At 42.4% G+C, this 25573-nt stretch overlaps 1 protein-coding gene across 6 annotated transcripts in view; it reads left to right on the top strand.

Moving 5' to 3' along the window:
* Positions 1 to 25573, top strand: part of LOC137617397 (rab GTPase-activating protein 1-like) — a 170631-nt gene that overhangs the window by 94489 nt on the left and 50569 nt on the right. For all 6 annotated transcript variants that reach the window (XM_068347425.1, XM_068347428.1, XM_068347426.1 and 3 more), the window contains exons 6-7: positions 43 to 177; positions 933 to 1148. In XM_068347425.1, coding sequence (XP_068203526.1) covers positions 43 to 177; positions 933 to 1148 — 351 coding nt within the window. The remainder of the gene's footprint in view (positions 1 to 42; positions 178 to 932; positions 1149 to 25573) is intronic.

The raw sequence follows: 25573 nt of genomic DNA, 5'->3' as shown, positions 1-25573 counted from the left end.
GGATATTGGTGTACAATATCAAAGTACCATATCTCCTTACAGGTTGCTCGGGTGCTGATAACCTTCGCAGCTACTTTTCGGCGTGTGCCAAAGAGCAAACAAATTAAAGATGAAAAACAAGAAGGCAAAGAACACTTTTTCGATATATCTTTGGAGATCAAAGAGGAAGATAGCAAGGTAAGATTGTGACGTCATTGAGTTTTGCCACAAGGTAAAGCTACAGATTTTATGTAATTAATTTACTGTGTATTAGATCAGTAGGACATTCGCGAATATTTTATAAATAGGAATGATGCTTATTGTCATCTTGTGATTTTTAAAAGTTAGTAAAATCAGTAGCATTGGTACCACTGTCTCGAAATTTTATCTGGTAGTCTTCAGCCATGCCCCTTCTTTATGATGGTAATTCATATCTTTGAGTGTTATAAGAAATGGTTTAGAGTTACACCTGTTGAAAAGATATGACAAACAGCTAGCAGAAAAGCAGTAGGCATGGAGGTAGGAGGGCAAAAAATAGGAAGCCCCTAGAAATTATAAAAGAGGGGATAGATGAAGAGTTTAAGCTGATGGAAATTTCAAAAGAAAGTGCAAGGGACAGAAGAGATAACTTATTGCATGTCCTAAGTCCATAAAGAGTTAAACATGCATGAAAATTTTGCCATTGATGATCATTTTCATAGATAAGTGTTGAATTCTATCATGCTCTGTAATTTGATTATAATCTGTTACATTTGTTTTTATATCTTAATGTGGATGATCACTTGTGTGGTCTCCCTTTTTTAAACTGAAAGCCCTTGCTTGTGTTGCAACCTCCCTGTACCTTTTGAAACTTTCTTTAGTTTATACTGTATTTATTCTGATAGTTTGTCAGTAGATGACTATCTTAAGGTTCTTTTAAATCTTGTATTAACAGACTTCTATTTTTTCCACAGGGTAATTTTAATATCGTGCCTAGAGATAAAGAATTCTTTAAACTTCGAACAAACATTGAAAAACAGTTGATACTAACTGTGACCCCTGCCCCAGGGAGTACACAGATGGGAGGCATTCCATCGACAAATGAAGAATTGCACGTCGAAAGATGCTTCGGTCTTCTCATTGCCCCGGGGAGACGAGTGAAGCATGCCGATATGAATTTGCTTGAAATGGTAAGTTACAAAGATGCTGGTAAGTGGGATTTTGCTTGCTAATTGTGTGTGAGAAGCCTATAATACTCTAGTGTTAATGTTTTTTTGCTTGGGGTGCTGAGAGGTACTTTTTATTACCTGCACTTCCTAGTGGGTCCAGTGAGGTCCTTTTGCCTTTAATAGGTTCTTTGGGACTTTGGAATTTGTTTTGTTTCTGTATTTACGGGTTTTTGATTAATGGAGTATGGTGATTGGGACGTAGTGTAAATAATTTAGAGTGCTGTTACTATTTCTTTTATCATCCCTGTCAGACACCGATAATTTTTTGTGTGAAATATTTATCCTGCACTTGAAATGATAATTGAAATGTGGGTTTGTTGTTTCTTATGGGATAAAGCTCATTGCTCCCATTTTTACCCTAATTTTGTCGTATGAATTTTGAACGAGGTAGTCGCAAGAGACACCAAATTAAGTTGTTCTTGGTGTAGACCCTGTTTCGTATGGTTTAGGAAGTGTACGAAATCTTCATACAGAACAGTACTGCACATTTTCTCACTTAGGCTACCAGTGTTGATATTGGGTATTTTCTTGACGATACTACTTTTATCAACCTTGTAGGTAGTAGTACCGTCAGCGCACCTTTTGGGATGTACTGTAGGAGGGTCTTTGCTACATCCCTCTGACCCCAAGCTATAATCACTCTTTAGCCTCTTGCTATAATCACTCTTTAGCCTCTTGCTATAATCACTCTTTAGCTTCTTGCTATAATCACTCTTTAGCCTCGTACTTCATCTTCTATTCCCATTTCCTATCTTCCATATTGCTGTCCAGTCTCTTAACTTTTATTTAGTAATGCAACTCTGGGGTTTTCCTAATATGCCCCAGCATTGAGTTTTCACAAGTCTAGTTTTATTAGCTATGTGAAAACAAAAAATTAGATTTTAAGGAATATGTTTTTGGTTGCTTGTGAATTACAGTATACAGTAGGTGCGTCAAATCGGTTTCATTTGAGAATAGGTCTTGTTGTGTCAGATCGGGTATTGCTGTTTTGATGGTTTTGCATATTATAAAAGGGGTTGAAACTTTTAGAATATTTATGTGTTTATTTAAAAGTTCTCCACTTGATATGGTAGGAGGTATGATTGAAAATGGACATGAAATACCATTAGCAAAAGTGTATTTAATTTTTTGCTTTTGAATGAGCCAGTTCATATAAAAATGAGAAATTTATGATTGTGAACACGATAATATTGCCTTTTAAATGTGGGTAAATTTGCTTAACCCTTTTACCCCAATGGACGTTCTGGTACGTTTCACAAAACTCATCCCTTTAACCCCATGGACGTACTGGTACGTCCTTGCAAAAAACTGCTATTTACATTTTATTTTGGCATATTTTTGATAACTTTATGAGAAACTTCAGGCATTTTCCAAAAAAATGAGACCAACCTGACCTCTCTAAGAGGAAAATTAAGGCTGTTAGAGCAATTTAAAATATATATTGCAAAATGTGCTTGAAAAGAAAAAAAAAAACGCCTGGGGGTTAAGGGTTGGAAAGTTCCAAATAGCCCGGGGGTAAAAGGGTTAACCATAATTGGTTAAACCTGCCGCAAAACTGAGTATGTGTTGCTTAGAGATTAGAAGGATTTAATATCATTACGATGAAAAAATGGGATGATGCACCACTGTAACAAATTCAGATTAATTCAGAATAACATCAAGTTACTCCATTTGAAAATTTAAAATGTAAACAACTACTCACCCTGTCATCCACATATATAACAAGTAGAGTTTTTTTTATTTTTGAAATACCGTTGGGGTATACCTCTTTTAAGCTGGATTTGAAGATTTGGGTTTTACCTTTAACTTCTATTGTATTAAGCATTGATATACTTCAATAATATCAATAGTTTACCTTCGACCCTCTCATAAGTCCATTTTATTTCAAAGGACTAGTTGTTCTAGTGCTAGTTTTATTTTGTATTTATCTTTTTAGTGGGAATTTGAAGAGGATTTAGCCTTAGTTTTGATTTGTTGTGTGATAAGTATGAAAAGTCCGAGTGCAGTTTTCCTTTTTAAGAATTTTAGTCTGCCAAAGGCTTTTATCATTCACTGGTGTTGGAATGTTCTTATTTCCATTTTAACTAGAAAAGGTTTTCATCAGTTAAGACATTTGCCGTATGATGGTATATTTCATATATACCAGGTTTTGTGTCATTCAATTTTTGGAAATTGGAATGGAACAAAATATCTTTTTTTTTATCTACTCATTTAGTTGTGTTTTTAATGGGTGTTTAAGCATTTCACTTTGTATGATGATTATCAAGATATATATTTTGAAATAAATGAGAACTGTATATAAAAAATGACCTTTAAGTTGTATTATGAGTAATTTATTAAAATTTCTGTATAATGATTTTATTAACATAGTTTGAAATATATGTAAACTTTGCAAACAATCTCACATGTAACTTTTCTTTGATTATACATTACTCGCTTGATCTATTGTGCTAAAGAGGGCTGTAAGGTAAAAACTTTGATTAGCTGCAGTACAGTTGATAATAAATATGTTGAAATGGGTAACTAATTATGTGAGGTTAACTTTAGCCTCTTTATGTGGTACAAGTGGAAGGAACATCAACTTTTTGGAATATGAATCCACTTTCTCTTGGGGATTTAGATGCAATGACTGAATACAACCTTGCATTCACACCTGTTTCGCCATACATTGCAAAGCACAGTCATGATTTTGCTTGACGTACCTGTAATGTACATGCAATTATTTCCTTATTCCTTTATAACCTTTGCTCATGCTTGTATACCTCTTAATATATTCCCCTTGGATGCCAGGAAAATAGATTTACCAGTATGTGGTGTCCTACCATGTTTTGTGTATCCAAGGGATGATATCCTTCAAATTTTTTTTCCATTTTGAATTCCAGGAAAATAAATGGTACTACACAAGATGATTTTATCTGAAATAATCATACTTTACTTTCATGATTATAATTACTTTTGGTGATGAATTGCACTTTCAAGGCTTCATGGATTAGCATTGTTTGTGCTTGGACTATGTTTTTATAATCTAGCTCTTATTTCAGTCACGAAATTGCATGTTTAAGGGGATCTAAAGGGTTTGAGTTATGCACTTGGTCCAGCGAGTACTGTACTTTAGCCAGTCATTTTCATAATCTAATTTAACTCATACAGAAAGTATGTTGATTATAGTTACATAATTACATTGTTTTGCTATGTTAGCTTTATTGAAAAGCTTATTTTCCTCTAATTTTATTTCTTTGAGTGCTGCGTATTTGATTTTATTTCTGAACAAGTTACTGTTGATGTTGGAAACTTGTTTTGAGAATTCTTGATTTTCGGTTGTTTCAGGGGCTTTTTGCATGCAACAAGTGCACGATGTTTAATTTTAAGTGTTTCGTAAATTGTATCCCTTAATCTTAGGACTTTGCCCATTTTGGTAGGCCACCCATTAATTTTTGTCTTCAAGCAAACAGGTCAGGTCATCTCTGTGAAAGTTTATTTGTTCCGTAACCGAAATACAAACCACGCTATTTACAAAGGGTATTACATTTAGCGCAGCTGAAATGACGAGCCAATAGTTTTTAACGAGGGTTAATTACCCCCGCGCTAGTTAGCGGGGGGGTGGGGAAGGGTAGCTTGCTACCCCTCCCCCCTCCACACACCGGTGACTTGCTTCACTTCACTTTTGGCTCGGCGGTGATCAGACGTGTCTGTTCATCGCCTTCGTGACAGCCTTTAATTTTCTGCTTTTTCTTTTCAGCTTGTGTGATTGGTTGGAAGTTGACCTTCAGTTATTTTCTTTTATTTACTATGCGTACATGCCCTGGAGTTGCTGGCCGTCCTTGTGGGACTTTCATGTCGGACGTTGTTACGGATCCTCACACCCTCTGCCCTCAATGTCGGGGTCGACGGTGCGACCAGGATAACATGTGCCGTGAGTGCAGGGAGTGGTCTGCCTCCCAGTGGGAGAGGTTTGGCCGTCGGCGTAAGAAGAAGTCCAAGAGAGACCGTTCTCCTCCGGGGTTAGCCTAGAAGGAGGAAGGTTCTCGGGACTCTTCTTCCGCCGCCCAAACCTCCTCCGAAGCTCCCCCTCGTCCGCCTCCTAAGGAGAGTCGTCCGAGTGGGAGCGCAGGCCCTTGTTCTGTTTCCCTACCTTCGGTGGGGGGAGAGGGCGTCGCCTCCCATAGCGAGGCGGTTCCCCCTCCTCCTCCGGGGGAGGTTATTGATAATAATGCCTTATCCAGTGATGATCTTTTACAGATTTGGTCGTCCCTGGGGCTTAAGGGCTTGCCCTCCAGGGTCGCTCTTATTGACCTTGTCTCGTTGGGGGCCGCTGTTAAACAGTCGCCGGTGGTAGCGGAGGTAGACCCTCTGTCTATTGTCGACGTCGTGGTGACAGAGGCCTCCGACGTGGCTGGGCCTTCCGACGCAGGTGCTGTTGCTGGTGATGGTGCTCAAGGCTCTCCTCCCCCTTCCGTGCATCCTTCGAAGGGGGAAGTGAGTCCTTCGGTCTCGACTGCTGCCCAGCTTCCTTCTGAGGGAAGTGTTTTGACGGAGACTCCCCTTCGGAGGACCGATGGTCCCGACGATCTCCCCCGAGGCCGCCTCCGCCGTAAGGCTCACCGCCCTCTACGCCACAAGGGCCTCCCTTCCCCTTACAAGGGGACTAAGAGGCGCCTTTTTGGGTCTTCGTCCTCCGGGGGGGACTCTCCTCGTCAGCCTCAACCGACTGCTCCGCCCTCCTTGAACTTCTCTGCAGACCGCTCACCATCTCCTACCGGATCTTCGCCTTCTGGAGAACTCGTCACCCGACGGGCAACGGTCCCTTCGGGGCTAAGGGATTCTTCCCTTACGCGAGCAGGACTAGCGCGCAAGCGCTCTCCTGCTCGCCAGCGATCTCCTGCTCGTCGACGATCTCCTGCTCGCCAAGACTCTCCTGCTCGCCGACGCTCACCTGCTCGTCGGCTCTCTCCTGATGTTCGCCCCCCTCGCCAGCGCTCTCCTGCTCATCAGCTCTCTTCCGAGCGTCAGCGCTCATTTGAGGACCATCGCCCTGCGGTCTCTGACCACCCTTTAGTTCCTGCGGAACTCCCTGCTCAACTCCCTGCTCACCATCCACCTGGTCCTGTGGCTACGCAACATCGTGCTGCGCGTGTGTCAGAAACACATGTTCGCCAATGCGCCAGCGATCTTCCCGTTCCTGCTCGTGAACGCGCCGCACCACCTGTCCTCTCACAGGACACGCGTCGACCTTCTGCTCGCCAGCGATCACCAGCTCGCCAGCGATCACCAGCTCGTCAGCGATCACCAGCTCGTCAGCGATCACCTACACGCCATCGCACGACCCTGCATGATCGCCCGCTTACGCATGCTGCTCCTCATCGCACAACCCTGAACGATCGCCCTCCTGCGGATGCTGATCACCATCGCACCCTTTCACGCGATCATTCACCTGCGCATGCTGCTCGCCATCGCACAACCCTGCACGATCGCCTGCTTACGCATGCTGCTCCTCATCGCACAACCCTGAACGATCGCCCTCCTGCGGATGCTGATCACCATCGCACCCTTTCACGCGATCATTCACCTGCGCATGCTGCTCGCCATCGCACAACCCTGCACGATCGCCCCCTTACGCATGCTGCTCCTCATCGCACAACCCTGAACGATCGCCCTCCTGCGGATGCTGATCACCATCGCACCCTTTCACGCGATCATTCACCTGCGCATGCTGCTCGCCATCGCACAACCCTGCACGATCGCCCGCTTACGCATGCTGCTCCTCATCGCACAACCCTGAACGCTGGCCCTCTTGCGGATGCTGATCACCATCGCACCCTATCACGCGATCATTCACCTACACATGCTGCTCGCCATCGCTTACCATCACGCGGTCATTATCGCCAGCGATCTTCTTCACCTACGCGGCAGCACGATCCCTCGCCGTCGCGCCACCGCTTGCGTTCGTTGCCTCGGACACGTGTTCATTTACCTGCCCACCCTCACGCCCACTCGCCTGCGCGCCCGCGCGATCGCTCGCCTGCGCGCCCGTGCGACCGCTCGCCTGTGCGCCCGCGCGACCATTCGCCTTTGCGCGACCGTTCGCCCTCGCGCGACCATAGTTCGCGGCGAATTCCGCAGCCGGTGGTAGCAGCAGGGATGCGTGCTCCTAGACGGCACTCGGGATCACCTCCATCCAAGCACAGGTTGGTAGTGCAGGACGAAGACAGGTCAGTACAGCATTCTTCCCCACCTTCTTTTCAGGCAGGTACCGTCGTGTCCACTCCAAAGGATCGCCCGATCCCTTTCACCTTAGCAAGGATTTCGGACTCTGTGTCCTTGGAGCAGCAGACTTGGTTTGGTCCACTGGCACGGGCGTTAGTGAGGGTTATGAAACCAGCACTCGCTGGCCAGGGTAACAAACCAGCGGCTGTCTCTCCTACGCTGAAGAGAAAGAGAGGAGTGGACTTCGTGGTGACTTCCCCCAGGGCGAAGTTGGTTCCCAAGAGGTCGGTCTCGAGGGTCCCCTCTCCTGCACGAGTACTCTCTCCTTCTCCCGTGGACGAGGCCTTTCCGTGCTCAGGTGAGTCCAGTGGGGCGGTAGTCTTCCCCTCGGCACCAGGGGGGGAGACTTCGCTTCAGGCAGGAGAATCGTCTCGTGAGGAAGGGGCCCCTCGAACCTCGTTGTTGGGATCCTGCATCCCTCCCAGGAGGGAACCCAAGGATTCCAAGACCATTCCTAAATCCTCTGCAAGGATTCGTCAGGAACCCACGACTACCCAGGGGAATGTCCACGTATCACCCCAGGAAGAGATTCCTGGGGCAGGAGACTTAGCTGCCAGCCCGCAGGGAGGAGAACAGCAAGAGTCCGAACATGCCTTCTGGCAGGTCCTAAGCCTAATAAGGCAACTTAACAGTCTTACGGATCCAGTCATCCCCCCCCGTGAAGGCAAAGACACGATTCTGGACGAAGTGTTTGACGTTCGGAAGGCCCCTAAGACCAGTGCAGCTCTGCCCTGGTCTCGGGGGCTGAAGAGTGCCAGAGCTAGGGCCAATGCTCAGCTCGCACTTCTTGCCTCCTCCAGTCGTTCCACTGCCGGGAACAAACTCATCCCTCCTCCTCGCCTTCAGCAGAGGAGGTATTTCGAGATCCTGGGTGAGCACAACCTCGCTCTTCCTCTCCATCACTCTGTGGAGGAGCTGGCGAAGGGAGTTCCCTTGGAGAAACACTCTGCCCGGCAGGTGTCGTTTTCGGCGGCAGAGATCCTTAACCACGAGAAGGTCGCTAAGTGTGCCATGCAGGCCACTTCGTGGCTGGACTTCTGGTTAGGATCTCTGGGCATCCTATTGCGATTGGAGGACTTGTCCAAGGAGACCAATAGGAAGGCCCTAGAGACCTTCTTGCTCTCGGGCACCCGCTCCATCGAGTTTTTGGCGCACCAGGTTACCACCCTGTGGGCCAACTCGGTGTTGAAGCGTCGCGATGCTGTGTCCGAGAGATTCCATCCGAAGGTCCCCGCCGTAGATGTGTGTAGGCTCCGACATGCCTCCCTCCTGGGGGAGAGCCTGTTTGAGCCTCAAGACTTGGAGCGAACGGCTGAGAGGTGGAGGAAATCCAGCACAGACTCCCTCCTCCACAGGGCCCTTACAACTCGGCCCTATAAGCCTCCAGCCCCGCCACAACAGCAGCAATAGCCTCGTAAGGCTCCCAAGCAGGCACCGGCAGCTAAGAAAGTGGTGTCTAAGCCCCAGCCCTTTCCAGCCAAGGTCAAGAGGGGCGGTAAGTCCTCCAGGGGAGGCAAGACTTCTAGGGGTGGCGGCCGCGGCCGCAAGCCCTAGGGGTGGCAGTCCCCTTGCATGTCCACCTGTGGGGGGATGCCTTCAGCGTTGCGTCCGCAGGTGGCAACATCACGGGGCCGATGCTTGGATGGTCTCAGTGATCGGCCAAGGTTATCGCGTCCCGTTCACGTCATCTCAACCTCCCCTGACAGCGAATCCAGTGTCGTTGAGCTCCTATGCCATGGGATCGGCAAAGGGGCTGGCCCTTCAGGCCGAAGTCGAGACCATGTTCGAGAAGGGTGCTCTCCAGGAGGTCGTGGACGGCTCTCCAGGCTTCTTCAGTCGACTCTTTCTTGTAAAGAAGGCTACTGGAGGCTGGAGACCCGTCATCGATCTCTCGGCTCTGAACAGGTTTGTCAAACAAACCCGGTTCAGCATGGAGACAGCAGACACGGTCAGACTTGCGGTGAGACCACAAGACTTCATGTGTACACTGGATCTAAAGGATGCGTACTTCCAGATCCCAATCCATCCGTCTTCCAGGAAGTACCTGAGATTTTGCCTAGACAACAAGATCTACCAGTTCAAGGTGCTGTGTTTCGGTCTCTCCACAGCTCCTCAGGTGTTCACCAGAGTGTTCACCCTGATTTCGACTTGGGCGCACAGGAACGGCATTCGTCTCCTTCGTTACCTAGACGATTGGCTGATCCTAGCAGACTCGGAGTCGACCCTTCTTCGACACCGAGACAGGCTTCTAGATCTTTGCCAGGATCTGGGGATCGTGGTAAACCTCGAGAAGTCCTCTCTGCAGCCGTCCCAACGACTGGTTTATCTAGGCATGCTAATAGACACCAATCTCCACAAAGCCTTTCCATCAGACGACCGGATAGCAAGGCTGAGGAGGGTGGCGGAACCTTTCCTCAGACGAAAAGAACTCCCCGCCCAATCGTGGTTGTGTCTCTTAGGCCACCTATCCTCCCTGGCCCGTCTGGTTCCAAACAGCCGCCTCAGGATGAGATCCCTTCAATGGCAGCTCAAGTCCCGGTGGAATCAAGGATCCGATTCCCCGGACATTCTGATCCCAATAGGGTCTCTGGAACAGACGGACTTGCAGTGGTGGCTGGCCGACGAGAACCTGCGAAAGGGAGTGAGTCTTCTCGTCCTCCCCCCGGAATTGACTCTGTTTTCGGACGCGTCAAAAGAAGGGTGGGGGGCGCACGTTCTGAACCAGAGGGCCTCAGGCCTTTGGTCAGAATCAGAAAAGTGCCTACACATCAACCTGCTAGAATTGAAGGCCGTCTTTCTGGCCCTTCAACAGTTCCAACGGTTCCTGGCGGGTCACTCCGTGGTGGTGATGAGCGACAACACCACGGTAGTGGCTTATATCAACAAGCAGGGAGGCACTTTTTCGCAACAGCTATCCCATCTTGCAGTAGAGACTCTGAGGTGGACCGAAACCCACTCGATAACACTATCAGCTCGCTTCATTCCTGGCAAGAGGAATGTGCTCGCCGACAGTCTGAGCAGGGCTTCGCAGATAGTGAGTACCGAGTGGTCTTTGGATCCTCAGATAGCCAACAAAGTCCTGACTTTGTGGGGTTCCCCGACGGTGGACTTGTTCGCGACAGCCTTGAACTTCAAGCTGCCCCTGTACTGCTCACCAGTCCCGGACCCCAAGGCACTCTGGCAAGATGCTTTCCAGCAACGGTGGGACAACATCGACGTGTACGCCTTCCCACCATTCTGTCTGATGAGAAGGGTGCTCAACAGGACCAGACTATCGGTCAACTGTTCCATGACTCTAGTAGCTCCGCTATGGCATCACGCGGAATGGTTTCCGGACCTTCTGCAACTCCTGACGGAACTCCCAAGGGAGCTTCCTCCACGACACGAGCTTCTCAGACAACCCCACTCCGGTGTCCCTCACAGGGCCGTAGCCCCGCTTCGGCTTCACAGTGGAGACTATCCAGCGTCTCCTCGCGGAGAGAGGCTTTTCGCAACAGGTTGCGGAGAGAATGTCTCGGCACCTGCGAAGGTCCTCTGAGGGAGTCTACTAAGCGAAGTGGAGAGTCTTTTGTGGTTGGTGTCGTGGAAGGGGTATCTCTCCACTCGATGCCACTATTCCAGCAATAGCGGACTTCCTTGTGTATCTGCGAGAAGAAATGCGCCTTTCTGTCTCGGCAGTGAAAGGCTATCGCTCAGCCTTAAGCTTGGCCTTCAGATTGAAGGGCGTGGATATTTCTTCATCGCTAGAACTCTGTTTACTCATACGTAGCTATGAGCTTACCTGCCCCCAGTCGGAAGTGAGACCCCCTCCTTGGAACGTGGTTCGAGTGCTCAGGTCTCTCAAGAGACCTCCCTTCGAGCCATTACGCCAGGCCTCCGATCGCCACCTGTCTTGGAAGACGGCTTTCCTACTCGCCTTGGCCTCGGCCAAGCGAGTTAGTGAACTTCATGGTCTCTCGTACGACATCGCCCATTCAAGGGGATGGGGGGAGTTAACGTTCAGGTTCGTCCCTGAGTTTGTGGCCAAGACTCAGAATCCTGGAGTGCCGGATCCTCGGTTCGACTCTTTCAGGATCGCGAGTCTCCGTTCTGTAACAAACGACCCAGACCAGCTGCTACTATGCCCAGTGAGGTGTCTGAAGTACTACTTGAAGAGAACGGCTGCAGTCCGTCCTCATGTGCGAGCTTTGTTTGTGAGCACAGGCAGGACAAAGAGGAGGGTCACCAGGAACACCATCTCTGCTTGGATTCGAAGGGTTATCCACCATGCCCTGAATCCTGACCCTCCTCCGTCACGTCGCCCTCGGGCCCACGATGTCAGGGGTATTGCTACATCCCTGGCCTTCAAGAGAAACTTCTCTGTGACGCAGGTACTTCAAGCTGGGGTCTGGAAGCGTCAAACGACCTTCACAGCCCACTACCTGCAAGACGTGACCCACAGGAGCCTCGATACGTTCTCTATCGGCCCTGTGGTGGCTGCACAACAGCTTGTCTAACCTCAGGCTCCTTTTTGGACAAGTAGCAGTAGGTTGAGGGCGTTGTTACCCGGTCTTAGTCTGTGTGAATGAAAGAGTATGTCTGACCCTTACTTCTTTCTTCATTCTCCCCTCTCTTGGGGAAGCAGCATCCTGGTCCTCGCATAGCTGACCTCGACCTCTGCAGGTAACCCATGCTTCTTTGTGCTCCTAGTATTAAGCTTAATACTGTTGCGTCTCCCATACCCTGACGAGGTGGTATGGGGAACGTCCTATCCTAGAATTCCTATCTGAAGGTCTCAAGGTCAACTTCATAGGACGAGTCACACTCTCCTCCTCACACTACTTATGTAGGCCACTCGTTCCTAGCGATGCTAGGAACCTGTGAGGTACAGGGGCTCCCTCTCTCTAGTGCTGCTCACTAAGGGATCGAGCCCCCGGGCAAGCCGAAGTCAGTAAGGCTGGGGACTTTCCACCCTTCTTAAGGGGTAAGTCACCCTTTGTAAATAGCGTGGTTTGTATTTCGGTTACGGAACAAATGACAAATTCGAAGATAATTTGTATTTTTCCTAACCATACAAACCTTAGCTATTTACACATATGTGCCCGCCATCCCTGACCCCCAAGTCAAGTCCTACCTCTAAGTGAAGTGAAGCAAGTCACCGGTGTGTGGAGGGGGGAGGGGTAGCAAGCTACCCTTCCCCACCCCCCCGCTAACTAGCGCGGGGGTAATTAACCCTCGTTAAAAACTATTGGCTCGTCATTTCAGCTGCGCTAAATGTAATACCCTTTGTAAATAGCTAAGGTTTGTATGGTTAGGAAAAATACAAATTATCTTCGAATTTGTCATGTTTTGACCTCAGTGGTATGGTTTAACTATATTGCAATATACTATAGTAGTAAATATGATGATAATAAGGATGAAAATAATAGTCAAACAAAATATTTTGGACTTAATCTGTTTGACACAAATTGGAAAGCTCATCGTAGACCAAAATATAGACTACTGTATAAGATTGTGTTGAGCTTATAGAAAATGTTATGAAAATTACTCTTTTAGTAACTGAAAGGTACTGCACATGAGTAAAATAAAGTAAAAACGGTTTTAAATACTTTGAATACCATTTTTTTTGTTAATAGGTAGGTCTGTTAGAGTATATGTCGCCAAAATACTTCCATACTAAAGATGCCCAGATATTTTGTTGTCAAACTCAGGCTTGGGGTTACTCTGCTATGTGTTTTGTTTAGAAAACATGTACAGTCATACCTTATAATCACAGAATTAGCCTAGGTTGATTAGTTGGTAATCCTCCCCCTAATTTATGATTATTCATAGAACCTAGGAATTCATCTTCCAGAATTCTGACCATTTAAAATACCCGGTAATAGGTCTTCCAGAATTCTTATCATCTAATGGAAAGTTGTAATTAGTCCTCCAGATTTCTGACCCTTTATAGAACCTGGTAATTTATCTAGGATTCCAAGCGGCTATAATTAGTCCTCCAGATTTATAACCAATTATAGAACTATGTAATTGATTCTCCCAATTTTTGATTATCTACTGAACCTGGTAATAGCCCCTCCCAAAATTTTGACCATCTATAAGGCCTCGTAATTATTCTTTTATGGTTCTGACTACTTTATCGAACTTTGTAATAGATATTCCCAAATTTTGACCATCTATAGAACCTAATAATCTGTCCAGAATTCATATCATTTATAGAACCTGATATTTTGTTTACTAGAATTGTAACCATCTATAGAATCTGGTAATTGGTTTCCCTGAAGTCTGACCATCTGTAATATCCTCCCAGGTGGGGTAGGTCCATCAGTACATTTCATATGGCTTACTGTAGGCATTAGTAACAGGTGATTGCAGCTTCTCATCAGCCCCAGACTACACCTACTTTCTAGCATTCTACTTTACCTCGGTATCTGATTCCTTCCATCTTGGTGCGTTAATTTTTACATCGTAGTTAAACGTCGGCACCGAATGGCCTTATGTAAGATTGTGGCCTAGATTTCATGAAACAGATTGCATATAGAATGGTAGCATTATGATTGTTTTGTCCTAATTAGGAATTTATATGAGCAAATATATTGAGGTTAAAAAAGTTTGAAATAGTCAGGATAAGTTAGAGAAGGAGGATAGTTTGATAAAAAGTAAACAGTAAAAAGCATTGAAGGTCGGGTATAAAGGTACGGGCTCAACGACAGCAATTGTTTAGATTATTTTAGGTTTTGAACTTTAATGTTTTCTTTAATTCAAAGTTATTTTACATTTTAGTTAGAATGTTCAGTGCTGCCATTTGAGATCTGTTTGAAAACTTTTTAATTCCTCTATTGAAAGTAAATTTTTAAAAGTTTAAAACAAAGGTTGATATTTCTTTTTGGTAAAATTAAGGTTAATCTTCCCAATGTGTTGTTTATACGCTAATATGGTTTGTGCTTTTTTTTTAATATTCATTCATAGCGAGGTAAATTCTGCAAAGATATCCAAATGAAAGAGCGTGGCCAAAGAAACGGACAGGTTTGTGGGACTCTGCAGTTTATGTTTTCATATGTGTGGCATCATCTTGTTTGTGTACAGTAATTGGTGTTGAGCACCATAATTTAGAGAGATCATTCTTGAGTTAATGTGTAATGCATTATGATTTATTCCTTTTGGAATCCAACATTTAGTGGATGGAATAAGAGTATTAATATCTTCACTTTTGTATGATTTGCTTAACAAAGTTTTGCTGTATGTGATGATGTATGAATCTTTATCTCAAGAGGAGTATATTGTATTCTTAGCTTATCTTATGATTTACTGAATTGCAGTAAGTTTCTTGTAGAGAATATGAGGATTATTGTTTGTTGTATCAGTGGGGTATCATCATTGGGAAATAGCAGGGAGAAAAAAAAATCTAGGAAGGAAATATTACATAAATTGAAGAGCTCTACAAATCAAGTTTTGAATGATAAAAATATATAAATTGCATTAATAGTTGAGGCCTTCTTCATTAGTAGGTATAGGAGGAGGAGATGATGATGACGATGAAGATGATATGAATCACACAATGATATTGCACATGCATGTAGGGTAGTGGTACGTCAGTGATATTGTTGGTGACCACACTTTGTTTCTCGGGTTGAAGCATCGCTCAGGGCTTAATAGTTTTTCATTAGCACAGTCCTCCCTGGTATTTAGAGAAAGTCATATACTGAGATGTCACTTATCATTGCCATGCCCACATCAGTCTTACTTAAACAGAGAGGGCCTTGATCATACATACATTATGTTCAGTCCTTAGGTATTGACCAGTTGTTCAACAGTGAATTTTATATCTATAAATTGAGATGGTTCTGTTCTGAAGACTGAAACATTGTTGAGGAAAGAGAACAGATATGTTTTTTTAGGTGACGTTGCAGCAATTCCTACCCCTGATAAATATTTAGAGCTGTTAGCATAAATTGCATTATGTGGGGTATTTGCATCTTATTTCTTCAGTTTGATGTTGCCTATGATACACAAAGGGTAAGTACTGTAGTGGTTTTTGTATAGGTAGTGAAAGTGTGCACTGTGAGATTCTCTTCATAATCCAAGGAGGGTAGTTTCTCATACCTTAGAAAATATGTTCATATTTCTTAACTCAAAAATCTTATTTTCTCAAATTTGAGAAATTTGTTGAATGATTGTTTTTGAAATTGCCATATCTTGTAAAAAGAAAAAAAAATGGCATCACTTTCCTGAGAGAGCATTACAGTCTCTGATTTACATAAAATCTCAAGCAGACTGGAATGGCATTTTGAGTGATATTTGGGCTTGAATTGGTCACAATTGTATAGCAGTGTTGATCCTGTTGTTCCTTTGAATGAGATTCCAGTCAACATAATTGATAGGCGTATCCATTATCGTGTGCTAAGGTACCGAGTGTAGGACAAACCCTCATTCAATGATGATTGTAGATGTGCATATTTGGAGAAGCAGGAGTCCTATCATCTTTGGAGGGGTAACAGATCAGATTTGAATTGGAATAACTATACTCAGCTTAGAGTTTATGCTTCATCTGAAAGGGGAATACACTTTAACCATAACAGAAACCCTTTCTGGTACAACTCAGGAACATAAGTGGCGGGCTAACCTCAAATATGTACTCTTTGGTGTTGACGCAGAGGTAGATGAAATAAGGAGGTTCTCTATGGTTATTGCTGTACAGTTTATCAAAGATAATTAATGGAAATGGAATATTTTTCTCTCATACATTAGAGTACTGGCTTATGAATTTTCTTGTGTCAGGTGAATACAGCTGTTATGTAACAAGTTATTAGCACTCCTACAATGAATAGATCGATTAGATAGATGATGAAATAATCTCAAAAGAAGAAAGGGTAGGCTTTGGACCAACTTGGATGTGTTATTTAAGATTAACAAGAGGGAAGGGGCTGTTTACTATCTTGTCACAATCGTAATTTATAAGAAAATCTCATCAAAATAAGTAGGTTTTGAAATAAAGAGTTTAATGAAAGTCCTGGATCTGTAACTAATTTGTGAATATTTTTTAAAATGTGTTGTGCCAGCATAGTAAACATCTTTGACTCAAGATTTGTGTATCGGAAGTTCAGTCCCCACTTGCAGCTTAAAAATGTTTTCACTACCATTCACAACTGCACTGTTCCTCTCAGCTAGGATCTTGTGGTTTGGGGAAGCCTATAGGTGTGTTTACCTCTTGTGTCACCAGTAGCCATTACCTGACCTTTGGTCATTGTTTAGGTGGAGAGTGGGTTTGCCCTATAATCATATGTATAAAAAGATTGGTCTGTAGGACTTACCTTTGCTGCTCATGAGATATCTTTAAACTTTTATACTGTATGTTCTTTGTTATTGTGAGTATTGAATAATTTTAACATCTAAAACGTTTTTTTTAGTCACTCAAATAAATGCAACCATCACATTAGACCTTGCACCTTCCCATATACTACAGTCCATTTCTTTTAGCGAGGCATATTTGCACCGACTCGCAGCGTGCCCTTTTTTGCTCGGAAAAGTTTCCTGATCGCTGATTGGTTGGACAAGATAATTCTAACCAATCAGAGACCAGGAAACTTTTCCGAGCTAAAAGGGCACCGTTGCGAGTCGGTGCAAATCTGCCTCACTAAAAGAAATGGACTATAGAGAAAAGTACTGTAGTCACAATTTATGGCTTTCTTTGGTTCATAAGATTTTTGTGGACAAACAGGAAATTCACATATGCATGGTAATGATCTTACTGCTGTAGAAATACTGTAAAAGCTATTTTTGTTATTAATTTTACTGAATCATTATAATTATTATTGTCATCATCACCTGTATTATTACAGTGAACCCTCGTTTATCGCGGTAGATAGGTTCCAGACGCGGGCGCGATAGGTGAAAATCCGCGAAGTAGTGACAGCATATTTACCTATTTATTTAACATGTATATTCGGACTTTTAAAACCTTCCCTTGTACGTAGTACTGTTAACAAACCACCCTTTAATGTACAGAACACTTAATGCATGTACTACAGCACCCTAAACTAAAACAGGCACAAATATTAAAGGCGATTTTATATCATGTGTTTCCTAAACACCTAAAAAGCACGATAAAAAATGGCAACCAATGTTTTGTTTACGTTCATCTCTGATCATAATGAAGAAACAAACTCATTTAGTGTACACATATATGTACGTATGGTTAGTTTTTGCATCGATTATATTGATTATACAGTACTGTATGTTGATTTGTTTATTACCAATGTTTTAGTTTACGTATTTTTCTTAGGACTTCCAAATGAAATCTTTTTCTTTATGACGCCGCCTGAAACGACGGCGTGTACGCTCAGTAAACAACCACGCTCAGAACAAACAAGGCATTTAACACGCATGATGATAGTGATAAATAATGATACAGTACATACAGTATTTACAGTAAAAGCATTTACAAAATATGTTACCTTACAAATATAAATTATACAGTACTTGTACGTAGCAAAGCAGGAAAACAATTTGAGAGAGAGAGAGAGAGAGAGAGAGAGAGAGAGAGAGAGAGAGAGAGAGAGAGAGAGAGAGAGAGAGAGAGAGAGATTGTTTTACGTACGTAAATGTAAATTTTAAACAAAAAAAATATGATAGGTTACAACATGTAGACTTTTAAAACCTTCCCTTTAACTTAATGCATACAGTACGTACATTACTAAACTATAAAACAGGTTAAAGTAAAAAATAAAGATTGTTACTGTACTCACCACGAAAGAAGTTCAAGAAAAACTTGAATGACGATGGCGATGAATTTGCTGCACAGTAGAAATGATGATGATGAAGCTGATGATGTGTTCTACTGTGCAGTCAATGATAGTATTTTACGTCTCTTCAGACGGAGGTGTCTTTTCCTGGGACACCTCTTCAACTTCTTCAATTTCTTCCGAAGGCGTACTAGCAGGAGGAACTGGCTCTTTTTTGCGAGGCTGAAAAAACATTGTGATCGGAAGTTGTTGCCGCTGCTTCTTTTTTCGATCCAAGAGCATCCTGTAGGGAGTCGTGATGTCATCAACCTTGTTGCAGAATTGCATCGAGCGAACCATATCCTCGTCCCACTCTTGCAACATTTCTTTCGCCTCCTTCATATGGTTGCAGAACTTGGCGAGCCGTTCTAATGTTAAGCCCGTTTCTTCGACATTTTCTTGGGTCTCTTCCTGGGTACCCTCACTCTCTTCCTCACTTGCCGATTTCGTCAGGTCTTCGAGGTCTGCGTCAGTTAGGGGCTGGGAATGGCAGTCCAACAACTCGTCGACGTCTTCAGTCGTCATGTCGCCAAACCCGTCACCCCCAATTATGGCAGCCAACTGCACAGATTTCCGTATTGCAGAGTGTTGGATTTCCGACGGAGTAAATCCCTTGTCGTCGTAAACAATATCGGGCCACAGCTTCTTCCAGCTCGCATTTACGGTTGCAGGTTTCATCTCTTGAAGTGCCTTTTGAATATTCTGCAGGCACGTGGCTATGGTGTACTGCCGCCAGTACGCCTTCAAGTTGAAGTCTTCATCCTCGTCATCTTGGGCAGCATCCACACACGCAACGAGGTCCGCCAAGGTATTCTTCGTGTAGAGGGCCTTGAACGCCCTGATAACCCCCTGGTCCATTGGTTGAATTAATGACGTGGTGTTGGGTGGCAGGAACTCAACCTGAACGCCCTCACGCGACAGGTCAGTTGCGTGTCCACCAGCGTTATCCATAAGGAGAAGGATCTTGAATGGCAAGCCCTTCTCTAAGAGATATTCATGGACTTGCGGGATGAAACACTGGTGGAACCAGTTGGAGGTCAGCATCTTCGTAATCCATGCTTTTTGATTATGCATCCAGTACACGGGAAGGAGATTCTTATTTTTGTTTTTCAAAGCGCGAGGATTTTTCGACTTATAAATAAGCCCTGGCTTTAACAAAAATCCAGCAGCATTGCCACACATCACGAGGGTAACGCGATTCTTGAATGCCTTAAAGCCAGAGGCTTTGGCTTCCTCTTTGAACAGGAAAGTTCGCGACGGCATTCTCTTCCAAAACAAGCCGGTTTCATCCATATTAAAGACTTGTTCCGGCTTGTATCCACCTTCAGCGATAATGTTCTTGAAAGTCTGGTTCACGTAAGTTTCAGCAGCGGCAGTGTCAGCGGAAGCAGACTCCCCATGCAGGGAAACGCTTTTCAGGGCGAAGCGTTTCTGAAACTTCGCGAACCATCCTTTGCTTGCGGAAAAACGTTTCTGAGGCTGGGAATCAGTGGATGTCCCTGGTTGAGGATCATCTGCATCATCATCATCTTCAGCATGGTTGCCGTCGTCCTCTTTAGGTTCCTTTGCAGCAAAATTCTCATACAAGCTCAAAGCCTTTATTTGGATGGTGTTCGTATCCAACGCTATGTTCTTCTTCCGGCAGTCGGCAATCCACACAGCTAAAGCACCTTCCATGCGTACGATCGTTTTATTACGCGTTGTAACGACTCGCTTCGCTGATCTGCTAAAGGTGATTGCAGCAGTCTTTCTAATGTTCGCCTCGTCCTTCTTGATGTAGCGAACGGTGGATTCGTTGATGCCAAAATGGCGGCCGGCGGCCGCGTAACTTCTACCATCTTTTAACATGTCGAGAAGCGTAACCTTCTCAGCTATCGTCATCATTCTTCGGTGGCGTTTAGGCTCACTACCAGCCTTACTAGAAGCAGAATGCTTGGGAGCCATTGTAACAGAAAGTTCAACAAAAAGTTCAACTTAAAACAGTCGCACACAGCACAGATTAAACTTCACAAAGTTAAGAACGTCTACTCAGCAATACGCGGAAAGAGAAAGTGAACGATGCAGCCCCGCGAGAACTTTGATGCTGCGGGTAGAAGATGCGGGCAAAACACCAATCACAGGCTAGATAACAAAACTTGAGTTTTGATTCGTCATCTATCAGCGCTTGAACCAATCACAACCCGTCTTACAGTACTATGGTGCGTTGGTTACTCATAGAAGATGCCCCCGCGCATACTGAACGTACGTAGATTAAGTACAATACCGTAATAATAATAAATAATGATAATAATACTGTACAGTAATAATAATACAGTAATAATAATGATTAATAATAATAACAATAATAATTTTATTAACAACAACAACAATAATAATAATAATAACAATAATAATAAAAATTTACGTACGTACGCTATTTTACGCCTCTCTCTCTCTCTCTCTCTCTCTCTCTTTCTCTCTCTCTCTCTCTCTCTCTCTCTCGTACGCTTACAGTACTTATTCGAAATGTGATTTTTGCAACAAAGAATATTATTGGATGCAGTACTGTACTACGTACGTATACATACAAAAGATTCATGGAAAAGAAGCACATCCATTACAGTACACACCATTCTAATATGGTATGACTGCATCTGATTTGCGTTTCATGTTCGATTTAATTTTACTACGTACTGAATTATCGTATGATCACATTCTCTTTTCGTGTTTTATTTCTTTCTGTGCTGAATTATATATCATATGTAATGCAATGAACAATCAGTAAGAGCAGATATTACTAATTACAGTATTAATGGAATTACAGGTAACAAAATATCGTATTTGGTTATCTTCAGATTTCGCGGTATTTTCGAATTTTCCGGAAAATCCGCGATATGTATATATATATGGGTTATGGGAAAACCCCGCGAAGTGGTGAATCCGCGATTGTCGAACCGCGAAGTAGCGAGGGTTCACTGTATTTGTATTATCACATTATATAGTACAATCCAGTATAATGAATCCATTTTATCATATTTTAGGGACTCTTAGAGCTACCTTGAAAGATTGTGATAAGGGAAAAGAAAAAGTAAAATCATTTGGACAACTTAGTAAGAATAGAACAAAGGGAATGGATTTAAAGAGATGGAAAACAGGTTACAGTAATTTCTTGGGTCACTACGATATTTGGTTTGAGGTTTCATGGATAAGAGAAATCTCCCATGAATTATTAGGAAAATATTTAAAAACCCAACACATGGTTCGTTGATACAAACAAGCGGACTAGCTTGCATAAGTGTGGTGTAACACTATCTATTTTTGGTGGTGGGAAGAAACAGGGTATGATTGTCGCTTTAGCTTTTTCAGTTGTCTTTGGTACATTACTCGAATGGGCTTTGGCAGGGCGAGCAGAAATGCTTTGTCACATTCCGTACAATTTTGAAAAAGAAATGAGAAATTTCAAAAACACAAAAAACACAGAGCTATGAAAAACACGTCTGAACCTTCACAGATGCTAAGAAGGAATGATGGGAGAAGCATGGGTAGTGGTAGTGGTGGGGGGGGGGGTTGCCGTAGAGAACGGATGTTAAGGAAGGAGAAGACTAATTGGTAAGGGACCTCTGATAGTGGTTTTACACGCCCCAGTTATTATACCGACACCCTATAAGGGTGAGCAAGCTGGGTATATTCCTGGCATTCCATGCAACTTTTTTCTCGTATATTTAGCAGTATTTATACCTTAGAAATGGTGCTATAAGGAGCATTTCACTGGGCGACACAGATCCCTTGCCCAGAAATAGATTTTTCCTTCGTCAAAATCCCTTTTCTAGATAGGTTCCTTGTGAACGTTGAATGTAAGAATGTAAAGAAATACAACAAAGTATTCTAAAAGCATGAATTAAGTAATTCAGTTAGTGGTTTTGAAAGTGATATAGTACTATATTTTAGAGTGTCTTTAGACTTGTCAAAATTTTAGTTACAACACATAGGGGCAGATCTCGGTTGTAAATCGAGGACTTGATTTATTACTGTATTATGTATTGTAAAATTTGAGACTACCTAGTCATTTTTATGCTGTACTTTTGGATGGCAGGGCTGAAGGTAAATGTTACTGGTGGGGTTGGAGAGCTTCAAAGAACCTTCTATAATAGTACAGTAGTGATATTGGTAATGATGTTCATAATAGCACATCATTGGTGTTGCCTCTCTAATGGTTTTTTATTATGTCCTATAACTTTTCATGCTGGAATACTGAATTTTATAGGATGTTCATGTAGCTTCCTCAAAAGTTTAGTCAAGATGAGGATGGTGATATGAAAAAGACTTGGGAAAAGTTAAAAAGAAGTCCATTTTATATTCATTCATATAGCACTACTGCACATGACACAAAAAGGGTGAGGCAACATCTTTTAAATGGTGTCATTCTTATATGCAGAGGAAGTATTTTGCATTTGAGTAGGTTTTTTTATGGTTATTTTGCATAATTGAGACTCCTTTCCTTTGGACTTTTCTTGAAACTCCCGGAAACTCTATATTCTCATTTCTATAAAGCTAATGTAAAACTTTTCATGATATCAGAGCATTTTGAGTTTGCAAGATTAAAATTTTTTTTTTTTTTAGAAAATACTGAATCGTAATTTAAGAAGTGTTTGGAGACTACAAACTTCTGGCAAAGCTGAGAAATTTACCCCTCCGTGAAAAAAGAACCCCCCATTCAGATTCGTATTTCTTCAAAAATATAATAATGTGATAGCAGTTCTAAGGCCTACCGGTGATCAGATTTTTGTAAAAATCCAAATGTAACTGTGCAATCCTGTCAAGAAACAAAATCAAGTACATTATGTTTTAGTAAACTGTCATTAATCTCTGAATTAATCCAAGTGTAGAAAATTGCATGTCACAGGTAGTTTAGAAATTTTCCACCAAATGTAGAAATTACAAAACTCAGCAATTTATAAATTTTGCACTATAGTCCATTTCTTTTAGCGAGTCATATTTGCACCGACTCGCAACGGTGCCCTTTTAGCTCGGAAAAGTTTCCTGGTCGCTGATTGGTTAGAATTATCTTGTCCAACCAATCAGCGATCAGGAAACTTTTCCCGAGCTAAAAGGGCACCATTGGGAGTCTGTGTAAATATGACTCACTAAAAGAAATGGACTATAGTAAACACTTATTCACAACTGTTAGAAAATGTGTGGTGGTTTAAGCAACGACAAGTGTTTGGTGATTGTCATCAATTTCAGCTCCTTTTCCTTATATTTTACTGTATTTGTATTGCTTTTAAGAGTACTTTCTAAGTATTTTTTTTATTAAGTATAGTACAATGTTATTACGATGATTTTCTTATTGGGATTTACCGTGAGAAATGTGTAATATAGTTTTGATCAGTATTGTAAGTTTTTTATTATAAGCAAAAATAGTATACAATACCTACTACTGTATAGTCCATTTCTTTTAGCGATGCATATTTGCACCGACTCGTAGCGGTGCCCTTTTAGCTCGGAAAAGTTTCCTGATCGCTGATTGGTTAGAATTATCTCGTCCAACCAATCAGCGATCAGGAAACTTTTCCGAGCTAAAAGGGCACCGCTGCGAGTCGGTGCAAATCTGCATCGCTAAAAGAAATTGACTAAAGGTTATGGTATTTAAACTGTAGTACAGTATAGCACTTATAATTTGGCTTGCGAATCTTAATAATTTACCGAATAATAATAATGATGATAGTAATGATAAGCATAAATAGGGAGAATAGTGTCATTCAGGTATTGCGTATACAAAGTGTTCCAGTTTTGTTACGGACTGTTTAGTTCGTGTATGGAATACTGGTACAGGACTATAGCTTTTTATATGGGATGTTTTGAAACTAGTTTTATCATTCATAATTTTGTTTTGCTTATGTAATTGCATTATTAAAACCTTTTAATGATAAGCAAAAAAAAAAAAAGAAAAGGTAAAATATGCTTTCCATGGAAAATGCTAGTTCTTTAATTAAGATTTGTTAGTAATTCTCCTAACAAAATTTTTTTACGTGAGATCTCTTGGATTAAGACATTCTGCTTTCGAGTGTTTTTATGTAAAATAAAGAAATTCTTTGAATTTGTTCATCAATATTGAAAGTTTGATGTTTTCATGAAAATATTTTCCAATAGGAATGGCCTTCTGTGTAACAAGCTGTTGTATACTGTACTACTGTACAGTACAGTAATTCAAGTTGCTTGCATACAGTACTGTATTTACAAGAGGGTTAAGGAATTTATACAATATATGCTGAAATATGGTACTAATATACACATACTAAATGTTGAAGCATTGATTTGTGCATGTTTAGGGTAAGCATGAAATTCATATGATATTTTGGTCTCATGACTGTAATCACACAGGGTTGTGAAATAATTTTCGTTGACCAAAAGGTAATTTTTTCTTAAGGTTTTGGATACAGAAACTGGGTGACGGTCTGTTATTGAGCACTAATAGTATTTCTTTTCATACTTTCAGTTGAGGAAGGGTATTGTAGAAACTCTTCTAGTGAAGAGATAATTGGTCTCTTGCTTTGTATGATTATAGGTTGATGCATTCTTTTAGTTTTCTTTATTTCTGAAGCGTCTTTGGAGGCAATTTCTGCTGGCTGTTGCACGCATGATTGTGTAATATGAGATTTCCTGCGCAGATATGCTATTGATTTTCCTTGCTGAAATATACGGAATGGATTGGATGAAATGCTAAAGCTTCTCGTTATAGGATACAGTACTGTGTATTAATCCCTTTATTACGTATTAGTACAGCAAGTTCATATTTTTCATTTCGCTCCGCATATGAAATTGACGGTGCTTTTTAAAAGGAACTTGGTTGTTTCAACATCAATGAATAGGTAACAATAGAGGGAAGAATATTTTCATATCCCAAAAAGTTTTCTTCCATTTGATGTGATTTGTATGGTATCTATTTATGTCATGAAGAACTTGAGAAGACTTCTCTCACTAAACTTTCTGATGACTTTTATTTGTTTAGTGACCATCTGAAATAAAGATACTGTAAAATTTGAAAGAGGATCATATACTGTACAGCTTACTCCCCCAGGGAACCATTTCTGTACTGTAGGAGTTAAAAAGAACTTTTCTAATACTGTATCTCCTCAGAGTAAATTTGATATCTTAGAATTTTGGGGTTTATCATTCAGTTATGCTACATGGATTATTACAGAAAATGATGGCCCACCTAAGTACAATGGATCTAGCAGTTCTGTTACTTGTTTCTTAGATACCATTGGAAATTAATTGTAATGGAAAATTTTCCTTAATGAGGTTCATTGGAAATTTTATTTGCATTTTGTACTATGGGATATTCAGCCTTTTAAAAGTCCAGAGTGCAGGCTTCTTTTTCAT

Source organism: Palaemon carinicauda, chromosome 23 (genome assembly GCF_036898095.1).
Source record: "Palaemon carinicauda isolate YSFRI2023 chromosome 23, ASM3689809v2, whole genome shotgun sequence".
In the NCBI taxonomy this organism is placed as follows: domain Eukaryota; kingdom Metazoa; phylum Arthropoda; class Malacostraca; order Decapoda; family Palaemonidae; genus Palaemon; species Palaemon carinicauda.
The sequence above is the reverse complement of the archived record's forward strand: the minus strand, read 5'-3'. Positions and strand labels throughout refer to the sequence as shown.